Source organism: Callospermophilus lateralis, chromosome 2 (genome assembly GCF_048772815.1).
Source record: "Callospermophilus lateralis isolate mCalLat2 chromosome 2, mCalLat2.hap1, whole genome shotgun sequence".
Lineage (NCBI taxonomy): Eukaryota > Metazoa > Chordata > Mammalia > Rodentia > Sciuridae > Callospermophilus > Callospermophilus lateralis.
The window spans coordinates 2194147-2211051 of NC_135306.1; the positions used below are offsets into that span (position 1 = coordinate 2194147).

The window sequence follows — 16905 nt, forward strand, 5'->3', positions numbered from 1 at the left end:
AGGTCCCACACAGCCAGAGGCAGAACCAGGGGCCCTCCAGGCCTCCTGAGGCCAAGCCGCCACAAATAAGGCTGGATGAGGCTCAGTGGGGACAAGGCTCCTGACCCAAGGGGCTGGCTCACCAGTGCAGGGCCCTAAGCCATTCTGGAGGACAAGTGTGTCCAAGTGTCACCTTGTCCAAGAGGACAAGTGTCACCTGGGATCAGCTGGCTGGCGATGGCAGGGCACAGTTGGCAGGCAGGGCACAGCTTGCATGCCAGTTCGTTGCTTCTGAGCCTATGAGAGGGGACCCCCACCTCTTTCCTGACCTACTTCCCTCCAGAAACTCACCAGGGTTGAGGCAGATTCGAGGCCATCCATTGTCCACCACTCCTCTACCTCCGGCCCTTTCACCCAACATCTGCTGGCCTGTCTCTCGTCAGCATCCATCCCTTTATCCACCCACTCACGTTCTCACCTGGGATCCACCCGTGCGTCTGCCCCAGCCACCCTCTTACCTCTGTCCACCCACCCACCTTCCATCTATCCAGCCCTCCACCCCGCCATCATCTGCCCATCCATCCAGACATCAACCCGTGACCTCCTCACCGTCTGTCTGCCTGCCCACCACCCACTCACCCTCCTCCCACCACCACCCACATGCCAGGCGCTGTGCTAGGGATGGGTGATGAACACCACACACTGGGCCTTCTGGGGAAGGGGACCAGAGGCCCAGGAGCTCCCGGGACTTGGAGAAGGTGAGATAGACCCAGAAAGGTGGTTGGAGAGTCAGTCAGAACCCCTGTTGCTCCTCCTCAACTGCTGTGGTGGGTTCTGCCCTCCCCTGACCCGGACAACCACAGGGGTTTGTTCTCAGCTATGGGTGAGGGTCTCCGGCCTGGGCATGCCAACTCCTATTAAATAGTGGGTGACGGATGAAAAGGAAGGTGGAGAGCAGGTCTGTACACAGACAGCCTCCAGGGCCGGCTCCTTCCCGGCTCAGCTTCCAAGACCCCCACAGTTAGGGACGCCTACACTGAGGAGCCTGAGAGGACCCAGAGCCAGTGACCAAGGGGAGGCAGTCTCCAAGGACATTATTCAAGACAATCCGGCACTGAGGGCTGCTGGGCCAACCCAGAAATGAGACAGAGCCTGACCCACGCATCCCTAAGCAGAGATCCAGCAGCTTCCAGGGAAGAAAATGATGCGCCCCACAAGAATCGGGGCTGGGACTCAGCAGCAGCGGGGAGCAGGAGGACCACACAGAAACCTTCAGAGAAGTCCCCCCCATTCCTCGAAAGGCTCCTGCAGTCTGCAGGTGACTCTTCCTCAACATGGCCAGAATACGCCTGCCCTGACGGTGAAGGAGTGACCCAGGAAGAGGACGCCGTGGGCCAGGAGGGTCAGGTGGAGCCTCAGAGAGGGGCCAAAGCCCTAGCCAGTTTGCATCCTGCTGCAGGGGGCTCCCCCAGAGGCTGGGACCCTCCTGGAGTGAGCGTGAAGACCCCCTCTCATGAAGGGGGCACCTGGACCCTCCAGGCTCCCTGTACCTTCTGGGTCTATGGGCAGCCACACATGCAGCTCCAGCCTGGGGGTCCCTCTCCCCACGCTGAGCTTGGGCAGCATACTGGGCATGGCTTTGACTGGGCACGGGGCTTCCTAGAGGCCAGGCTGGGTGCTGGGTGCAGTCCCCCCAGGGCCCAGGACCCCTTCTTCCTCCAGCCCCACGGGTCACACCCACCATCCGATGCCCAGGGCCGGGTTGTCCAGCAGGACCCGGATGATGTAGAGCAGGCAGGTGAGGAGCTTCAGGGAGAAGTTGAACAGCCGGATCCTCAAGCCTGGGGGAGGCAGACGTCAGGCAGGCCTGCAGCCCCTCCAATAGCTCCACCCTGGAGGCCCCACCCGGGCCCCTTCAGGAGGCACCATGTGCCCACTGCACAGAAGTGGAGTCAGGGCCCAGGGGGTTTCCTGAGGCTGCCCCTCCGTGGCAGGGGGGCCTGGAGCCCACACACGTAACCTCGGAGCCCCTCTCTGACTCCCTGGGAGGCCCAGGGTGGCCAGTCCTGAAGCTGGGAAGGAGTCAGCAGGGGCCTGCATGGAGAAGGCCCAGCCCAGCCCAACCTGGTGTCCAGCAGATGGGGCAGTGTCCCCACAAATCCCACACGGCTCCCAAGAGATGTGCGACTCTTAGGCAGAGGGAATGCCCCCCGCGCCCATTGCTCAGAGACACAGTCCCAGCCACACTGGCTTCCTCTGGGGCCCCTCCCCTCCTGCCTGGGAGCGCCCAACCCCCACTCACTGGATCTTTGGTTTTTGATGAAGAACAGTTTGAGCCGCTCCTTGAATGTGTTCTCGTTCACGTAGAACTCCACCTGGACCCTGGGGCAGGAGAGGGGACGGTGGCAGCCAGCGGGAGCCTGGCGGGGAGGCAGCCCCAAGCCCCACTGACTTGTCCCAAGCTGCAGGACTGAGAGGCACGCCCACCTTGGACCCAGGAAGCCACCTATCACAGCCTTCCCCGTGCCTCCCCCAGCACACAAGGGCCACAAGCCACCGCCTGCTCAGCGTCCAGGGCCTGTGGGCCCCAAGGAGGCTCAGGCTATGGCACCCACTGGGCTTTGGGCACACAGAGCTCAAAACACACCCCAGGACCTATACAGAGTACCCGGAAGCTGATGGCCATTCATGGTCTGGTGGCCTCTGGTGGCTGGGTTCTAAGACCACTGCTCAAAGCAGCGTGAAACTCAGGCAGTCGGGCCAGGAGGGCCACAGGCAGCAGTCAGGCCTGAGCTGTCCTGCAGGCCAGCAGCGGAACCCCCTAGCACAGGCCCCTTCCCTTGGGCTCCCCTGCAGCCCCTGGCCATTGGTCCCCAGGCCCCCGTCACTTACACACATGACTGCCTACGGGCCCGTCTCCAAGCCCTCTGCCCAGCATGGGCTCTCTGCATCCTGAGAACAGACCACAGTGGACCCAGTGGGAGTGGCCTGAGGGTGCCAGAGGGCGCCAGCACAAGGCCCACTCACTGCTGGCCCCATCTGGTCTCTGGGAGTAACATGGAGTCCGATGGCGACAGCTACTGCCCGGCTCTCTGTGCCCAGCTCTGCTGGAGTTCGCGCCCCGTTGGGGCTCCATGTCCCACCGAGGTGAACCGCCAACAGTCACTCCAAGGATGACGAGCGGGGCTAGAGCCGGGCTTCCTGCAGCTGGGGTGGGGATGGCCTGTCCCCCAGCGGCCATGCCCCTGTGGTGCTGGGCAACGACCTCCCTCAGCATGACCTTGGGCGTCCTCCATCACAGGCTGAGTCCCTCCCTGCTCCAGAGCAGGGTCAGGTGGGGTGACTGCGTGTGGGTAGGATGACAGTGTATGTGGGGCACACAGTCCCACCTCGGCACAGAGCAGGGTCATGACCTGGGAGGGCAGCGGGGCCGAGGGCCCACGGGCAGAGTCCTGCTGCGTGGAGAAGGTCACCAGCAGCCCCAGTGGAGGCGAGGCCAGTGCAGGCCCAGTGTGCCCACCTCTCCCCACTCCCCATCATCAACCATGGGCAGGGGCCTCTCCTGGTGGCTGGGCCATGAAAGCTCTCCTCTGAATGGGTGTGGGCTCTGTGGAGGCAGCTGGAGAGTCTGATGTCACTGCCTGGCCCGGGCATGCTGCCCCCACGTCCTGAGAGGCGTTTGGGACAGGTGAAAGGACAGGGGTTGAAACCCACTATGGTATTCAGAGGTGGGCTCTGGGACGCGGTCAGCAGCCTGGAGCCCAGGAGGGAGTCCTGGTGGCCTCACAGGAGGAAGAGGCAGACAGCGGGAGACAGACACATGGGTGCACCCGCGCCAGGCCCTGCTCTGACTGCAGGCTCCGCCAGCAAGAAGCCATCACCAGATGCGGCCCCAGGACCTTGGAGCAGACCACGAGCCAAATAAGCCCCTTTCCTTTACTATGCATCAGTCTGCAGTACGTTGCTGGCAACAGAGACCGACTGCACCCTCCGGATGTGGACCTGACCCTGCTCGCTCTGACCCCCTCCCCTCCCCCAGATGGGCTGGGACCCAGGTACTTCCTACCTCCTCCAAAGCTGCCCCCCCACCCTCTGTGCAGCTGAGAGCCCCAGCTCCAGGTCTACCCTGTGCCCTCTGCCTGGTCTCACTGGACAGCTGGACACCATTTCATGGGACATTACTGCTTGTCCACCTGCCCTGCCTGCTTCTCTAAGGCTCACCTCCGACCTCCCACCATCAGGCCCAAGAGGCCCACCCAGTCTATCCTCCTTGGGTGGACGCCTTGCCCACCACAGCTCAGGGGTCCTCTAAGCTCTGGGCACCCCCCACCCCACTCCTGGCTCCCTGTCTTCTGCCCTCCAGGCTCTTTCTCTGCCTCTCTGGCTTGTCCTGACCCCTGGGGCTGGCTCTGCTCCGGCTCCTGCCTTCGGATCCCCCAGGTTCTGAGCTCCCCAAACGCAGCTGCCTGCAAAGACCATGAAGCCACTGCTCCGTCCCATAGTCAGGGAATGGAGAAGCCCACCCGTGCTTGCGCTGGGCTGCCTGTGGCTTCCGGGCAGCAGTGTCCCTGCTTGGGCACCGGGGGGGGGGGGTCAGGCCTGCTGACCACAGCTGGTCACACCCTGGCCTCTGGTGCGCCCATGAATAGAACACAGGGCCACCACTCAGGGGGTGAGTGCCCAGTCAGCTGTGGACATCCGTCTAGACAGTCCCCAGGGCTCCGGGTGGGCGGCACCCACCTATGGAGAACCATGAGGAGCCAGAGAAACCCGCGGGACCAGGCAGCAGAATTGGAGCCCCACAATGCCAGAGAAATTAATGATGCTTGGCTTTGGATTTGTGATGAGCAGTGGCCGCCACTCCTGACCCCACCACAAACAGTAGACCAAACTGTCTTCTTCTCCAAAGCATGCTGACCGTGCAGGGGCCCTGATGACCCTCCAAGGGCCAGGGACAGCCCTGGGGAGGGAGCCTGGCTGGGGTTGTGGGCCACCTCCTCCTGCAACGGGCACTCGCTGGCTTGTTCTGAGATCCTGGGGTCACAGCCTGCAGTCGGGGGCCCAGGCTGCTGGAAAGCCAGACCTGGCCACTCCTCACCTGCCCTCCTGGCTTCCTCTCCTCCTCCCCAGGGAGTGGGAACAATGGCAGGAACTGCCTCCCACACTGTGCGAGGGCGCCTGGCAGCCAAGGTGCCGTGTCAGTGAAGGGAAAATCAGCCCCTGCGCTGTGTCCCCGCTTCTTCTGGATGTGCACCCAGAGGGAGGTGCACCCAGGGGGGGTGCTCCCAGGGGGGTGCTCCCAGAGGGGGCTGAGCCCAGAGGGGGCTGAGCCCAGAGGAAGGTGAGCCCAGAGGGAGATGAGCCCAGAGGAAGGTGAGCCCAGAGGGAAGTGAGCCCAGTGGGAGGTGCACCCAGAGGGAGGGGTGCGTCCAGATGGGGGGGTGACCCCAGGGGGGGTGCACCAGAGGGGGGTGCGCCCAGAGGGGGGTGAGCCCAGAGGGGGGTGCGCCCAGAGGGAGGTGCGCCCAGAGGGGGGTGAGCCCAGAGGGGGGTGCTCCCAGAGGGGGGTGCTCCCAGAGGGGGGTGCTCCCAGAGGGGGATGCGCCCAGAGGGAGGTGTGCCCAGAGGGAGGTGCGCGGGGTGGGGTGGGGGGCTGGGGGGGTACTCCCAGAGGGAGGTGCTCCCAGTGGGAGGTGAGCCCAGAGGGGGGTGAGCCCAGAGGGGGGTGAGCCCAGAGGGAGGTGAGCCCAGAGGGGGGTGAGCCCAGAGGGGGGTGAGCCCAGAGGGAGGTGAGCCCAGAGGGGGTGCGCCCAGAGTGAGGTGCGCCCAGAGGGGGGTGCGCCCAGAAGGGGGTGCGCCCAGGCCTGTGCCGTCACTCTGACAGTGCCCACATAGGCAGCTGGGAAACCCAGCACCATTTGAGACTCCTCAGGCTCCAGGCTGCCCATTTGTGGGCTTGGCTCCATATAGCACTGGCCATGCCCACTGACCTGGGTGGGACCCAGGCCCAGCTTGGCCTTGAGCCTGGAAGAGCAGCACACCGCCAGCCCAGCCCTGGGGAGGGCAGTGTGGCCCTGGCCCTGTGGAGTGGACAGCTGTGTAGGAGCTGGCAGGCAGGCTGCCTGGGGTCAGGCTGGTCCTGCGCAGTGCCCCACAGCAGCACAGAGGGCTGGCCAGGGTGGGAAGAGACACCCAGGTGCCCCCGTGCCTGATACCAGTGGGGGCCTCAGTGGCAGCCGTGACTGTGACATGCCGCCCACCCCTCCTGGAAACTTCCAGCAACTCTGGGTGTGGCCAGCAAGATGGGGTAGGCACCTAAGCTCCCCTAGTTCCTCACCCACGGTACCAGGCTAGCTCCACAGGTCCACCTGCTGTCCCAGGTTAGTTCACTGCCGGGCCCTATCACACCCCAGCCCCACAGAGCCTGAGGCGGGGTGGGGGGCCTCATGGTCATCCTTCCTCAGTGCTCAGAGGGGCCCCTGCCTACCCTGGCCTGGGCCCTGCAAGCCCAAGCTGGGAAACAGGGTTGGGGTTGGAGGAGAGTCCAAAATGGCCAGGGAGGGTGGTCAGGGGCTTCCTAAACTAACAGATGACCTGGCTGTTCCTCCAACCAGTCTGCTGTCCTGGAGTCTGCGAGGTCTTTGTTCTGGCCTTGGGCCTCCCAGGGCCTAGGGACCTGCTCTGACCAAGGCCAGCTGGACAGTGGTGTGGACCACAGCCTCGGGCAGCTGCACAGGGTCATACCCTACAGGGCCAGCCTACGGGGGCGTGGGAGAGCCCGGGGCAGCGGGCCAGCCGGCCAGCCTCCATCTCTCGCCTGTTATCTGTGGTGCACAGGGTGCAAGGCTGCAAGGCTGGGGGACAGGCCAGGGTCAAGGCTGTAGCCCTCAACCCCGTGGGAGGTACCAGGCGAGAGCCACAGCAGCAGGTGGTTACTGCTGCCAGTTAATGGAACTGTTAATGACAGGCCCCACTGGGAGGCAGACCGGGTGGGGGAGGGAGGGCTTTCCCAGGGGCCGCACTGACTCCTACCTTGGGACCTCCTACCATGGGACCTCAGCCTCAGCGGGAGCCACAAGTGCAGCCGCGGAGCCCCTGGCCCCAGCCTGGGCTGTGGCAGGAAGGGCACCCCTTCTGCAAGCCACCTGGCTCCTGGGGAACCTCGACCTGCACAGGCAGCTAAGGGGGCTAAGACCAGGCACGAGGTCATCCTCACGTCTGCCCTGTAGGGCACCATGGCAGGTCCCATCCTGGCACCAGGGTGCCCCTGAGAGCCTGGCCTCCTCAGCAAGGGACCACCCCCAACCCTGTGCTGGCTAGACATGGCCCTGCCCAGCTGCAGGGCCAGGGGCCTGGCAGAGTGTATTCTCCCATGGGGACTGGTCTGCCAGGGTGTGAGGACACATCTGTCCCCCAAAGCCCCCTCCCCTACAAAGCACTTACTGAGAGAGGGAGGACTCCAGGCTGAAATCCTCCACGTGGGGCCTGGGGACACAGCAGACTCATCAGTGCAGAAGGCAGGTGGACAGAGGGCTGGGCTCCAGGTAAGGTCCAGGGGCGGTGGGGCATGCCCATGCCATACACCCTGCCTGCAGAGCCCCAGCACACGGCCAGGTGCCAGGGCAGGCGGCCCAGCATGCAGGGTGGGGCAGGGTGGCAGCCAGGCCACCTCTGTATGCTCACCTCTGTACCAGGAAACAGCACAGCCCACCAGGGAGGCCAGAACATGCAACCCTCTGCGCTGGGCCCATTGGGGTGCCAACCACGAGGACAGTGTGGCTTGCCTTCAGCCAACACACACCTGGGAGCCCCTGCGGTGCTCTGCCCAGCGCTAAGCATGCCCAGGCCCAGCAGCACCAGGAATAGCCCTGTCAGAAGCACCTCACCCCAGGAAGCTGAGGGCAGCAGCAGCAGCCAGCGCCCAGGGTGGTGCAGGGGCCTGCGGGGCTTGCTGCAAGGTGCCCGACTCCTCTTCCACTCCCTGCCACCCAGAGACCTGGGGCTTGGCCGGCCAGCGCTGCCCCTTGGCTTCCTTGACTGGGCTGGCTGGGACTGGGGGTCGACGGCTTCTTGGGGGTCAAGGAGTCCCTGCACAGAGCCCAACTTGGGCAGCTGGCCAGGGTTTTCCCAGACTGGCTGGTGGGAGCTGCCACCAAATTGTGTGGTCCATACTGGACAGGAGCTCAGGGGCAAAGGCTGGAGGGAGTGGAACTCTACCTTCATGTGGACTGGGCAGTGTGGGTGCAGGGGGTCTCAGTCTCCCCAGAAAGGACTTCAGGGGAGGGGGGTTCCCTGATCAACTGAGTGCACATGGGAGCACTGAAGTCTCAGGTCTCAGCAGGGTCCGCAAAGGAAACCAGTTACTCTGGACTAAGTTTTGTTTCTCCCGAATTTACATGTTGCGCCCTGACCCCCACAAGGCAGCAGGGGACTCTATTTGGAGACAAGGTCTTCACAAAGGTTGAAATGGGTCACATGGTAGGCCCTAATCCAGGAGGACTAGCACCCTGCAGAGAGATCAGGACAGACACACAGAGAGGGATGGCCACGTGGCCCTGGCGCCTGTGAGCCGGCAGGGCCTCAGGAACCAGCCTGCCCACATCCTGATCATGTACACAGCCTCTAAAACCATGAGAAAACTCACTTCTGTGGCTTAAGCCCCCCAGTCAGGGGCCGTCCCACCCAGTCATGCACCAGTTAAGGCCAGAAGCCGCATCTATGAGGGACCCCTCCCCAATGTTTGGCTATGGTCAACGATAAACCAGCCCCGGTCAGCAGATCAGCATGCTCTAGGGGAGAGGAAGTAACAGGGTAGGGGTGGGCGGATCGAGTGTGGGGCTCCTGAAGACGAGCTGTCCTGACAGTGGAGGGGTGAGCACCAGAGGGGGGCTCTGGGTGGAGGCTTGGTGTGTGCAGAGCTGGAGTGCTCAAAGGCCATAAGGAAGACCAGCGTGGTGGGCAGCGGGACACACGGAGCTGAGAGGGACAGGGTGCTGCGTAGCATGGGGCAGAACCAGGCTGGTGGAGGGTGTTGGCTGCTGTGAGCATCTGGACCTGCAGGGCAGCAGGTGTTGGGCAGGGCAGGGGCTCTGTTCACTGAGGCACCACAAACCCTGGAGTTCTGGACCACAGAGTACAGGGCCACGTTGGAGCCTGAGGACCTGCCCTGAGGAGGTGCTAGCCGATGACAGCCAGGGACAGAGGATAGGGGCTGGGGAGGACCAGAGGAGGAGTGGAGGTGTCGGGCTGTGTGACCAGAGAGGGCTAGCTGGAGGCCGACACAGATGTGTCCCTGGTGAGACTGTGGATGGAAAGTGAGTGCTCGGCTTCCCAAGGGATCAAAGTGGGGCTGGGGAGGGCTCCCGAGGGTGCTGGCTGGTGGGAAGGTGGTGGGTGGGCAGGGCCCAGGGCTGTCCTGGGGAGTCACCAAGCCATGGGGAGGCCAAGCTGTGTCCTGCTGTGGGGCAGACTCAGCCAGGAGCAGTGGCCGGTTCATCTAAACAGCCAGCTGGAAGCGGGCTGAGAGGCTGGAGTGCTGCCTGCCGGGAGGCTCCCGGCCCTCAGCCCTCCTGCACACAGGAGTGGCTATCTCCCAGGGTCTGTCCTCTGTAGGAAGAGCTCTCTCCAGCTAGGCCCAGAGGGCCTGCCCTCAGTGAAGGTCCCATGGGGACAGGAAGGGGTAGGCAGTGGCAGGGACCACTCTGCAGCCCCGTGAGCCTGTCCCTAGCCTGGCCCCTGAGCCAGGGCCTTTGCACGGCACCAGCCCCCAGCCCCCATCCTCGCCCACACTAGGCCCCACCCCTGGGCTTTGCACGGAGCCCTGGTGTGGAAGTCTGCGGGTCTCTGCAGCCTGCCCCTGAGTCTGCCCCTGTGGGCACCAACAACCAGCTCTCAGCCTCTCCTCTGGCCCTCAGCCCACCCGCTCCCCCTCTACCTAGGACCTTTCTCACACCTGTCCCTGGGACACCCCATCTTTTCCAGGGCTCCTCTCCCTGGCCCCTCCTCCAGAGGTCCTCCCTTGGCAGTGCTCCAGGTCCCTAAGACTCCTTCTGGGAGCTCCAGACCACAAGGGCCCAGACTCTCAGTCTGCCCTACTCCTAGGACCCCACAGGGCCTTCCAGGACACTGCCCTCTCAGACCCTTTGCCTGCCCTCTGCTGCCCCCTATGACTAGTCACCTGTGGCCACAGCCTCTGAGCATCCCACCATCTGCCTGAGGGAGGGGGACATCTCCCGCGGCCTCCCCTCCACCGCCCCCTTTCCTGCTGGGTCCACATGGGCACAGCTGAGGTGTGGCCAGCCTGCCTGCCCATGGCTGTCCCCACCTGAGCCCAGCAACCTTGGTGCGTGGACATGTCCCTCCTGAGCCCTGCTGCCTTGGTCCTGAGGGCTCAGAGGGGCTGAGGGCGTCCGGGCCGGGGGGGGGGGGCAGGTGGGACTCCATAGGGGCCTCAGGACAGGAGTGGGGCTGGGAGACCGCACCTGGGTCCAGGGAGTGGGGTGGGGGACAGAAGGAGCCCTCCTTCATTGGAGCCCTGGGAAAGTGCTAGAAGGAGGGAGGGGCCTTCTCACACCCCCCACCCCTCCCAGATGGGGAAGCGGAGGCAGCAGACCCAGTTCCAGGGACAGCCATCTATGAGAGGGCAGTGCATCAGGGGCACACTGGACGTGGGGGCAGACACCTCTGCCCACTGTGGCCAAGTCCCCTGGGGACAGTGGAGACCTCCTTCTGCCTCACTGCCTTCCAGGCCATGGGGAGGACCGAGGCTCCATGGCCCTGGAGATGGCCCAGGCATGCAGGATGGGGCAGCCCCAAGAGCTACAGCCGACAGCTCACTCCGCAGGCACCCTCCTCCCTGTTCTGGGCTCGCCTGAAATCTACACCAAACTTCCTAAAGCACAAATCTGCCAAGTCCTCCTCTGCTCAGGAGCCTGCCTTGGCTCCCTACTGCCCATCTCCAGAGCAGGCAAGCAGCCTGTGACCAGCACTCAGGGAAGGAGGCTGCAGAGCTGCCAGTGGGGTGCTGGCCTGTCCCAGAGGTGTGACCCCTCCCTTCTCCTGCCCTGCAGAAAGAGCCTGACAAGGCCCTGTACTTGAGGTCTTCTGGGGGATAGAGAGGCCAGTGTAAAAGGGTCAGCATTTATGGTCCACTGGTTCATGGGAGGCCAAGTACAGGAGTGGGAAAGAGGGAGGTCTTCCTGGGGGAGGTGGCCTGCGGCCCCAGCTCCCATGCTGCGAGGTGGGCTCAGAGGCACCCTGGGCAGAACCTGCCATCCCTGCAGTCCACCCCTGGCCAGGGCCAGGCTGGCTGTGAGTAGAACTCCTGAGGTCACTGGCCCCCCCAGCATCCAGGAAGAGGAGGCGGAGGAACCGGCCCCCTGGGGCCTTGGTCGGCACTCACACCCGTCCGCCCAAGAGCTGCCCATTAGCAGCCCAAGAGCCTCGGCTGCACACTTAACCTCAACAGTTTCCTCTGGCAAATGGGAATACTGAGGGGCTGCCGAGAAGCAGGCAATGGGTATGTGGGCGGGCGGGCCAGACAGCCTGTGGCCAGGGCCCCTTGGCCTAGCCATCTGTCAGGCCCAGCCTCTGCCAAGCCCCCGCCAGCCATGATATGCACCCCCCAGGCTCTGGCCCTCACTTTCCCTCTGCCTGGAAGACCCCGCCAACTCCTCCTGCTCCTCCCAGAAGGACCAGCACCCCAGGAAGCCCACTCTGCAGCCACGGCCTGGCCTGCACCCTCTGCCCAGCGCAGGCTCTGTGCCCATGATGTGTGCCCACAGCAGGCCAGGTCTGATTCATCTTCATCCCCCGCAGCACCAGGCATGGCTCTTGGCACAGGCAAGGTGCTGGCCAAGAATCATTGCTGCAGATGACACCTCAGTGTCCTCATCCATGAAATGGGGTGCCATGTCCCACCCTAGCTTGCAGAAGGGATGGGGAGGAACTGGCAATGCCCCAGGGAGGGCCTCTACCACCCTGGCTGCCCCAGGAACCAGGCCAGCAGCTGGCCCTGGGGATGCTCCCAGGGGGCTGCGGACACGGGCCTGAGCCCCAGCTGCATCTCAGCCTTTAGAGAACTACAGACCTGCCTGGACTGTCCCTGCTCACCTCCAAACCGGGGACCAACCTCAGGTGGGACAGGGCAGGGACTGCCTGTCACCTGGCACAGAGCCTAAGTCCACGTCCACCCCTGCCTTACCCGTAGGCCTACTGTACTCAGCCTCTAAGCGGGGTGTCTGGGGTCGGGAGGGGGGCACCTGGGTGGAGCTTCGAAGGGCAGCCCCCAGCCGTCCCCTCCCAGGGCTGCGGACAGCGCGGCAGGTGCAGCGGGCTGGCCCCTGCGATGCGAGCGAGATGCAAAGCCCCTCCCGGCGGCGCGCAGTGGGGACCCAGGCCCGCGCCCGCCCCTACCTCTGGCCCACGTCGCTGCCCACGGAGCCCCCGCCGCGGGCCGGCAGCAGCGGGCTGAGCCCGTGCGGCTCCTCAGGGGCCGCGGCGCCGGCCGGGGCGCCCCCGGGGCCCGCCTTGCCCTCGGACGGCGAGCGCGGCAGCTTGGCCCGCGCCATCCTGCGGGAGCGCTCGGCGCGGGAGGCGGCGGCGGGGGCGGCGCCGGGCGCAACCATCGCGCTCCGCACCCGCCCCCCGCGCGCCACAGTGGAACGGTCCGGCGGGGGGGGGGCAGGGCGGGGAGGGCTCCCAGGCTCTGTCCCCACCAGCACGCCCCCAAGGAAGACCGAGTCCCGGGGCTCAGCCTTCCCCAGAAGTGGTGGTGGTGACTGTCCGTGCTGGGAAGGAGGAACTGTGCAGCTGAGCCTGGGCCCTTGGCCAGGTACCTGGGGAACGGGAGTACTGGAGAGGGGAGCTAGGCATCCTGGTTGGTCCTGTGCCCACATCTCGGCCCTCCAGGGGTCCTGAAACCTCAGTCTAATGCTCAGATCGGCCAGCCCAGAGCTGTACCTATCCTTCAGCTCCTGGCCTGACCAGGTGAGGTGGCTCCAGCTCCCTCACCAGGTGGGAAACTGCTGGTGTCTCCCGTGGGCACTCAGCGTCCTCCTTCCCCTTCTTTCCACCTCCAGAGCTGTCAGGACACATCTCAGGGGCACTCGGCTGTTGGCCCCCATGCCACAGTGGGTGCTGGGCACCGGATCCATGGGGCATGAGGCAGCTACCCACGTGGAGCTCTTGACGCCCTTCTGGGGCGTGTAAGGCCCACCTCACCAAACACAAGGACGACCTGCCAGGGACACAGATTCTTATCCATTTTTTGATGTGGAAAGACTGAAGGAGGAAGTGGCTTCCCCAGGATCAGGAAGGAGCGGAGCAAAGATCTGGACCCAGGACCAGCTGATCAGAGCGGCTCTGTGTGGCCATGCTGTGTGGCTTTTCTAGCTCCTCCACCTCACAGACAGAGCTCCAGATGACTTGCCCAGGCAGGTAACTCTGCAGGTATTGGTGCTGGGAGGTCCGGCTTGCCCCAAGTCCAGCTTGGCGTGGGAGCTCTCAGAGTCACACCTGCCCAACCCAGGTGGAGGGGCTCTCCTGGGCTCCCGGGTCCTCCTGAGCAGCCCACACCCCAGGCCAGGAGCTCCTTGCTTGCAGGGGCCCGACTGTGAGTGCCAGCAATCAGGGAGCAAACAGGAGATTTATGGTAGAGAAGTGGGCTTCAGTTCTTCAGGTAGTACCAACCTGAGTGGGGGTGGCCTGGCCCACCCACACTCACCAGGAGCCCTCATGAAATGGCCTGCACCACCCCCTCACCCCGAATCCCCTTGGCTGACCATCTGTCCCCGATTTCATGGGTCTCCATGCACATACTCTGCAAAAACACAAGAACCCCAGGGCCCACGTCACAGGGAAGGAGCACTCAGAGAGGAAGGCTGGGTGCAGTGCCCGCCCCAGCCTGGCAGGGAGCAGGCTGTTTCTTAACAATGCCATGGAGGTCAGGTGGGCTGGGCCACCGTAGGGAAGCTGAGGCACAGGGCTACTCCCGCAGGGGACTCGCATCCTGGCTCTCCAACACCTGCCCCAGGCCCAGATCACATGGAAACCAAGCAAAAGGCTCAAACCTGGGCTCCCGTGGCCTGAGGGGAACAAGCAGGAGGAGCTCCCCACCGCCCTGGGAGGCACTCACAGATGGAGGTGCCCCTTTCTGAGGAGGAGAGCAGCTACGAGGAGGAGGCCGGAGGTCTCCCCAGGGCATGCTGTTGAATGAGACCTCTGATGTGCATAAACAGATAAAGCAGGCCAAGGTGCCTGCACAACCCGGGGCCATGCACACAGCACCGCAGTGAGAGAAAGTGCCTGCGGACATCAGGGGTGCTCACACAAGGCACCCCAGGAGCAAGGGAAGGGTGCAAGAGAGGGCGTCAGGGCTTTGGGGTGTTGTGTTCACCCTGCATCCCTGAGCAACGGCAGTGAGCCACATCTGGGAGGCTCACGAAAGCCACGTCCGCAGAGCGTGGCAGTGGAGATGCATGGCAGCTTGTCCCCAAGGGCCAGCCTATTCTGCCCACACAGAGGGCTGTCCTTTCCACTCTTGTTTTCTGAGTGCAGGGGTCTGCCTGTGCTGTTGGCATCCGAATCCCAGGGCTAGAGAGAGGTGACAGTTGGGAGGAGGACACCAACATTTTGTGGTGTCAACTAGTGACAGGCATTGGAGCAGTCTGTGTCCCAGGTGGCAGGGGGACCTCTCAACTTGTTCCTGCACCATGTGGGTGGGTAAAGTGGGTTTATCTTGGAAATGACAGTCCCCTCTCGGCAGGGTCCAGTGGCTGTTTCCTGTGCGGAGAGGGCAGACAGTCCCTTACACATCCAGTGCTGGTTCCTGGCTCCTTGGCCTCTGGGTACAGTGGAGTGACCCATAGGCAAGTCGCACAGCCTGGAGCAAGTGAGGTGGGAGGGCGGGCACTGGGCTCCCAGGCTCTGGGTCCTTGGAGCGTGGACAATCTTGAGCCCTCAGAATGTCTGCAGAGCATGGGAGTGGAGATGGGGCAGATGTCCTGGAAGCCCCAGAACAGATGACAATTGCCCCTTTATGAGTGTTAAAGACAGACAGGTGCTGTGAGCTCCCTGCAGGGAGGGCTGAGGGGCACTGGAGCTGGCGGAGGACACAGCCTCTGGAAGTGGCACTGCCGTTCTTCCCACAAGACTGGGTGGGGAGGGTCGAGCTCAGGTAGGGAGAGGAAGGAGGGGCACCTGGGATGGGGAGGACAGGAGCAGCACAGAGGTGGATCAGGATGTCCATGCTGGACCCTCACAGGGTGCCTGCCAGAGGCCTATCCTGGGGCTGCCAGGCTGCAGAGAAACTGTCTGGTTACCTGCTCAGTATGGGAGCTGAAGCTCTGGGACAGATGGGCTGCCTTGTGAAGCAGGGCAGCCAGAAGGTGGTCCAGAGGAGGTGAGGAGGCCGGGTCCCTGTGTGGCACGTCTTCAGGTGGGAGGCAGGTGTGTGGGCAGGTGTGGTATCTACAGTGGGGCAGGGGTGACCGCTGCCTCAGGAGCCTCCCAAACCCAAGCTGATAAACAGACAGTGAAAGGCAGTGATTAATACTCAGAAGCCATAAGGGCAAGGACAAGCCAGTGTCACAGATGTCCCCAAATACTGTGGGGAGCCATGCTGGGAAGTGTGGGCAGTGACCCCCCTTCCTTGGTCCTGTCCTCAAGGTCAACCTGAGACCGCCACAGCGTCCTGAGAATCCTCCCCACAGCCCTGGGGAGAGGCAGCCAGAGGCTCTTCTGGCCTTCCCTGTCTTCTGGCTGGGGAGCTGTCTAGGCCAACCCCCAGAACAAGGTGACACCCTCAGGCTGCCCTCTGGGGAAAGAGTATGGAGCCTAGGACATCTCCAGCTGCGTGGCGTGGTCCATGGGCAAGGACATCTCACAAGATCCTAGGAAACGGGGCAGATGGACACTCAGACACACAGCCCTGGCCCATGCTCTGGAGCTGTGGGAAGGCGGTGGGGTCACCCACAGGCTGGGGCACAGGAAAGGGAACAGGAAGAGGACACAGGGGCTGGGAGGTGGAAGAACCCATTTGACCATAGGGGATGACCATGGGGCAATGTGTGGCCCAGCCACATGGGGATCCCTTGGCCTTAAGCAGGAAGGAGGGTCTGACAGCTGCGCAATGTGGGTGAGACTTGAGGACGTGGCGCTGAGAAAGGGGCCTGGCACAGGACAGTGCTGCGGGGTTCCACCTGTGTGACGACTCCGAGTCACCAGGCCAGAGACAGGAAGTGGAATGGAGGGTGCCGGGGCTGGGGAGTCAGTGTCTATGGGACAGAGTTTTCACTTGGAAAGTGGGAGAGTCCTGTGGATGGATGGTGGAGGCAGCCGCGGCACCGTGCAGACAGGCTTAACACACGGAATGTCCTCTCGGAATTGGTTTGCATGGTATATTTTATGCCATGTGTATTTACCACACTTAAAACAGATACATTTAAAAAAAAAGAGAAGGAAGGAGGAACAGGAAGAGTGGGTGAAGGAAGGAAGGAGAGAAAAAGGAGAGGAAAGGACTAAGTGGACTTCAAGGACAGAGAACCTGGTCATGGGTAAAGCCTACGTCCAGGGCAGAGGGAAAGTATCCTCCAGGCTTCCGGCCCAGGTCGGCTTATGAGGGCAAGTTTCAGTAAAAAGGAGAGACAGAGGAGTCTGTTATCTCTGCAGACTGAGGAAGGAAAGACCCAGAGGCCTTTGGAGAGCCAGGCGCCCTCCAATTACTACTAAGTGAGTCAAGACTAGCAAGAACCTTAATCAAATTAAGGACCTCAGCAGTAGATGACTCTGCACAGCAGAGGCAGACATAGAACCCGGGACTTGAGAGAGGGTGGAGGACTATCTCAAGGGTCCTTGTGCCCCAGGGTAGAGGCTCCAACAGGCTTTAAGTATTTAAAATCAATTTAGAAAACATTTAGAAACATAATG

General features: G+C 63.1%; 1 protein-coding gene across 5 annotated transcripts in view; it reads right to left on the reverse strand.

The window, feature by feature from the left end:
• The window catches only part of Kcnt1 (potassium sodium-activated channel subfamily T member 1), a 55317-nt gene that overhangs the window by 27479 nt on the left and 10933 nt on the right, over positions 1-16905 (reverse strand). For 2 of the 5 annotated variants that reach the window (XM_076843030.2, XM_076843029.2), the window contains exons 2-3: positions 2282-2361; positions 1721-1820 (exon numbers count right to left, since the gene is read on the reverse strand). In XM_076843030.2, coding sequence (XP_076699145.2) covers positions 1721-1820; positions 2282-2361 — 180 coding nt within the window. Of the gene's footprint in view, positions 1-1720; positions 1821-2281; positions 2362-7422; positions 7465-12393; positions 12549-16905 lie in introns of those variants that run through there. The other 3 variants (XM_076843026.2, XM_076843028.2, XM_076843027.2) reach the window with 3 other exon arrangements.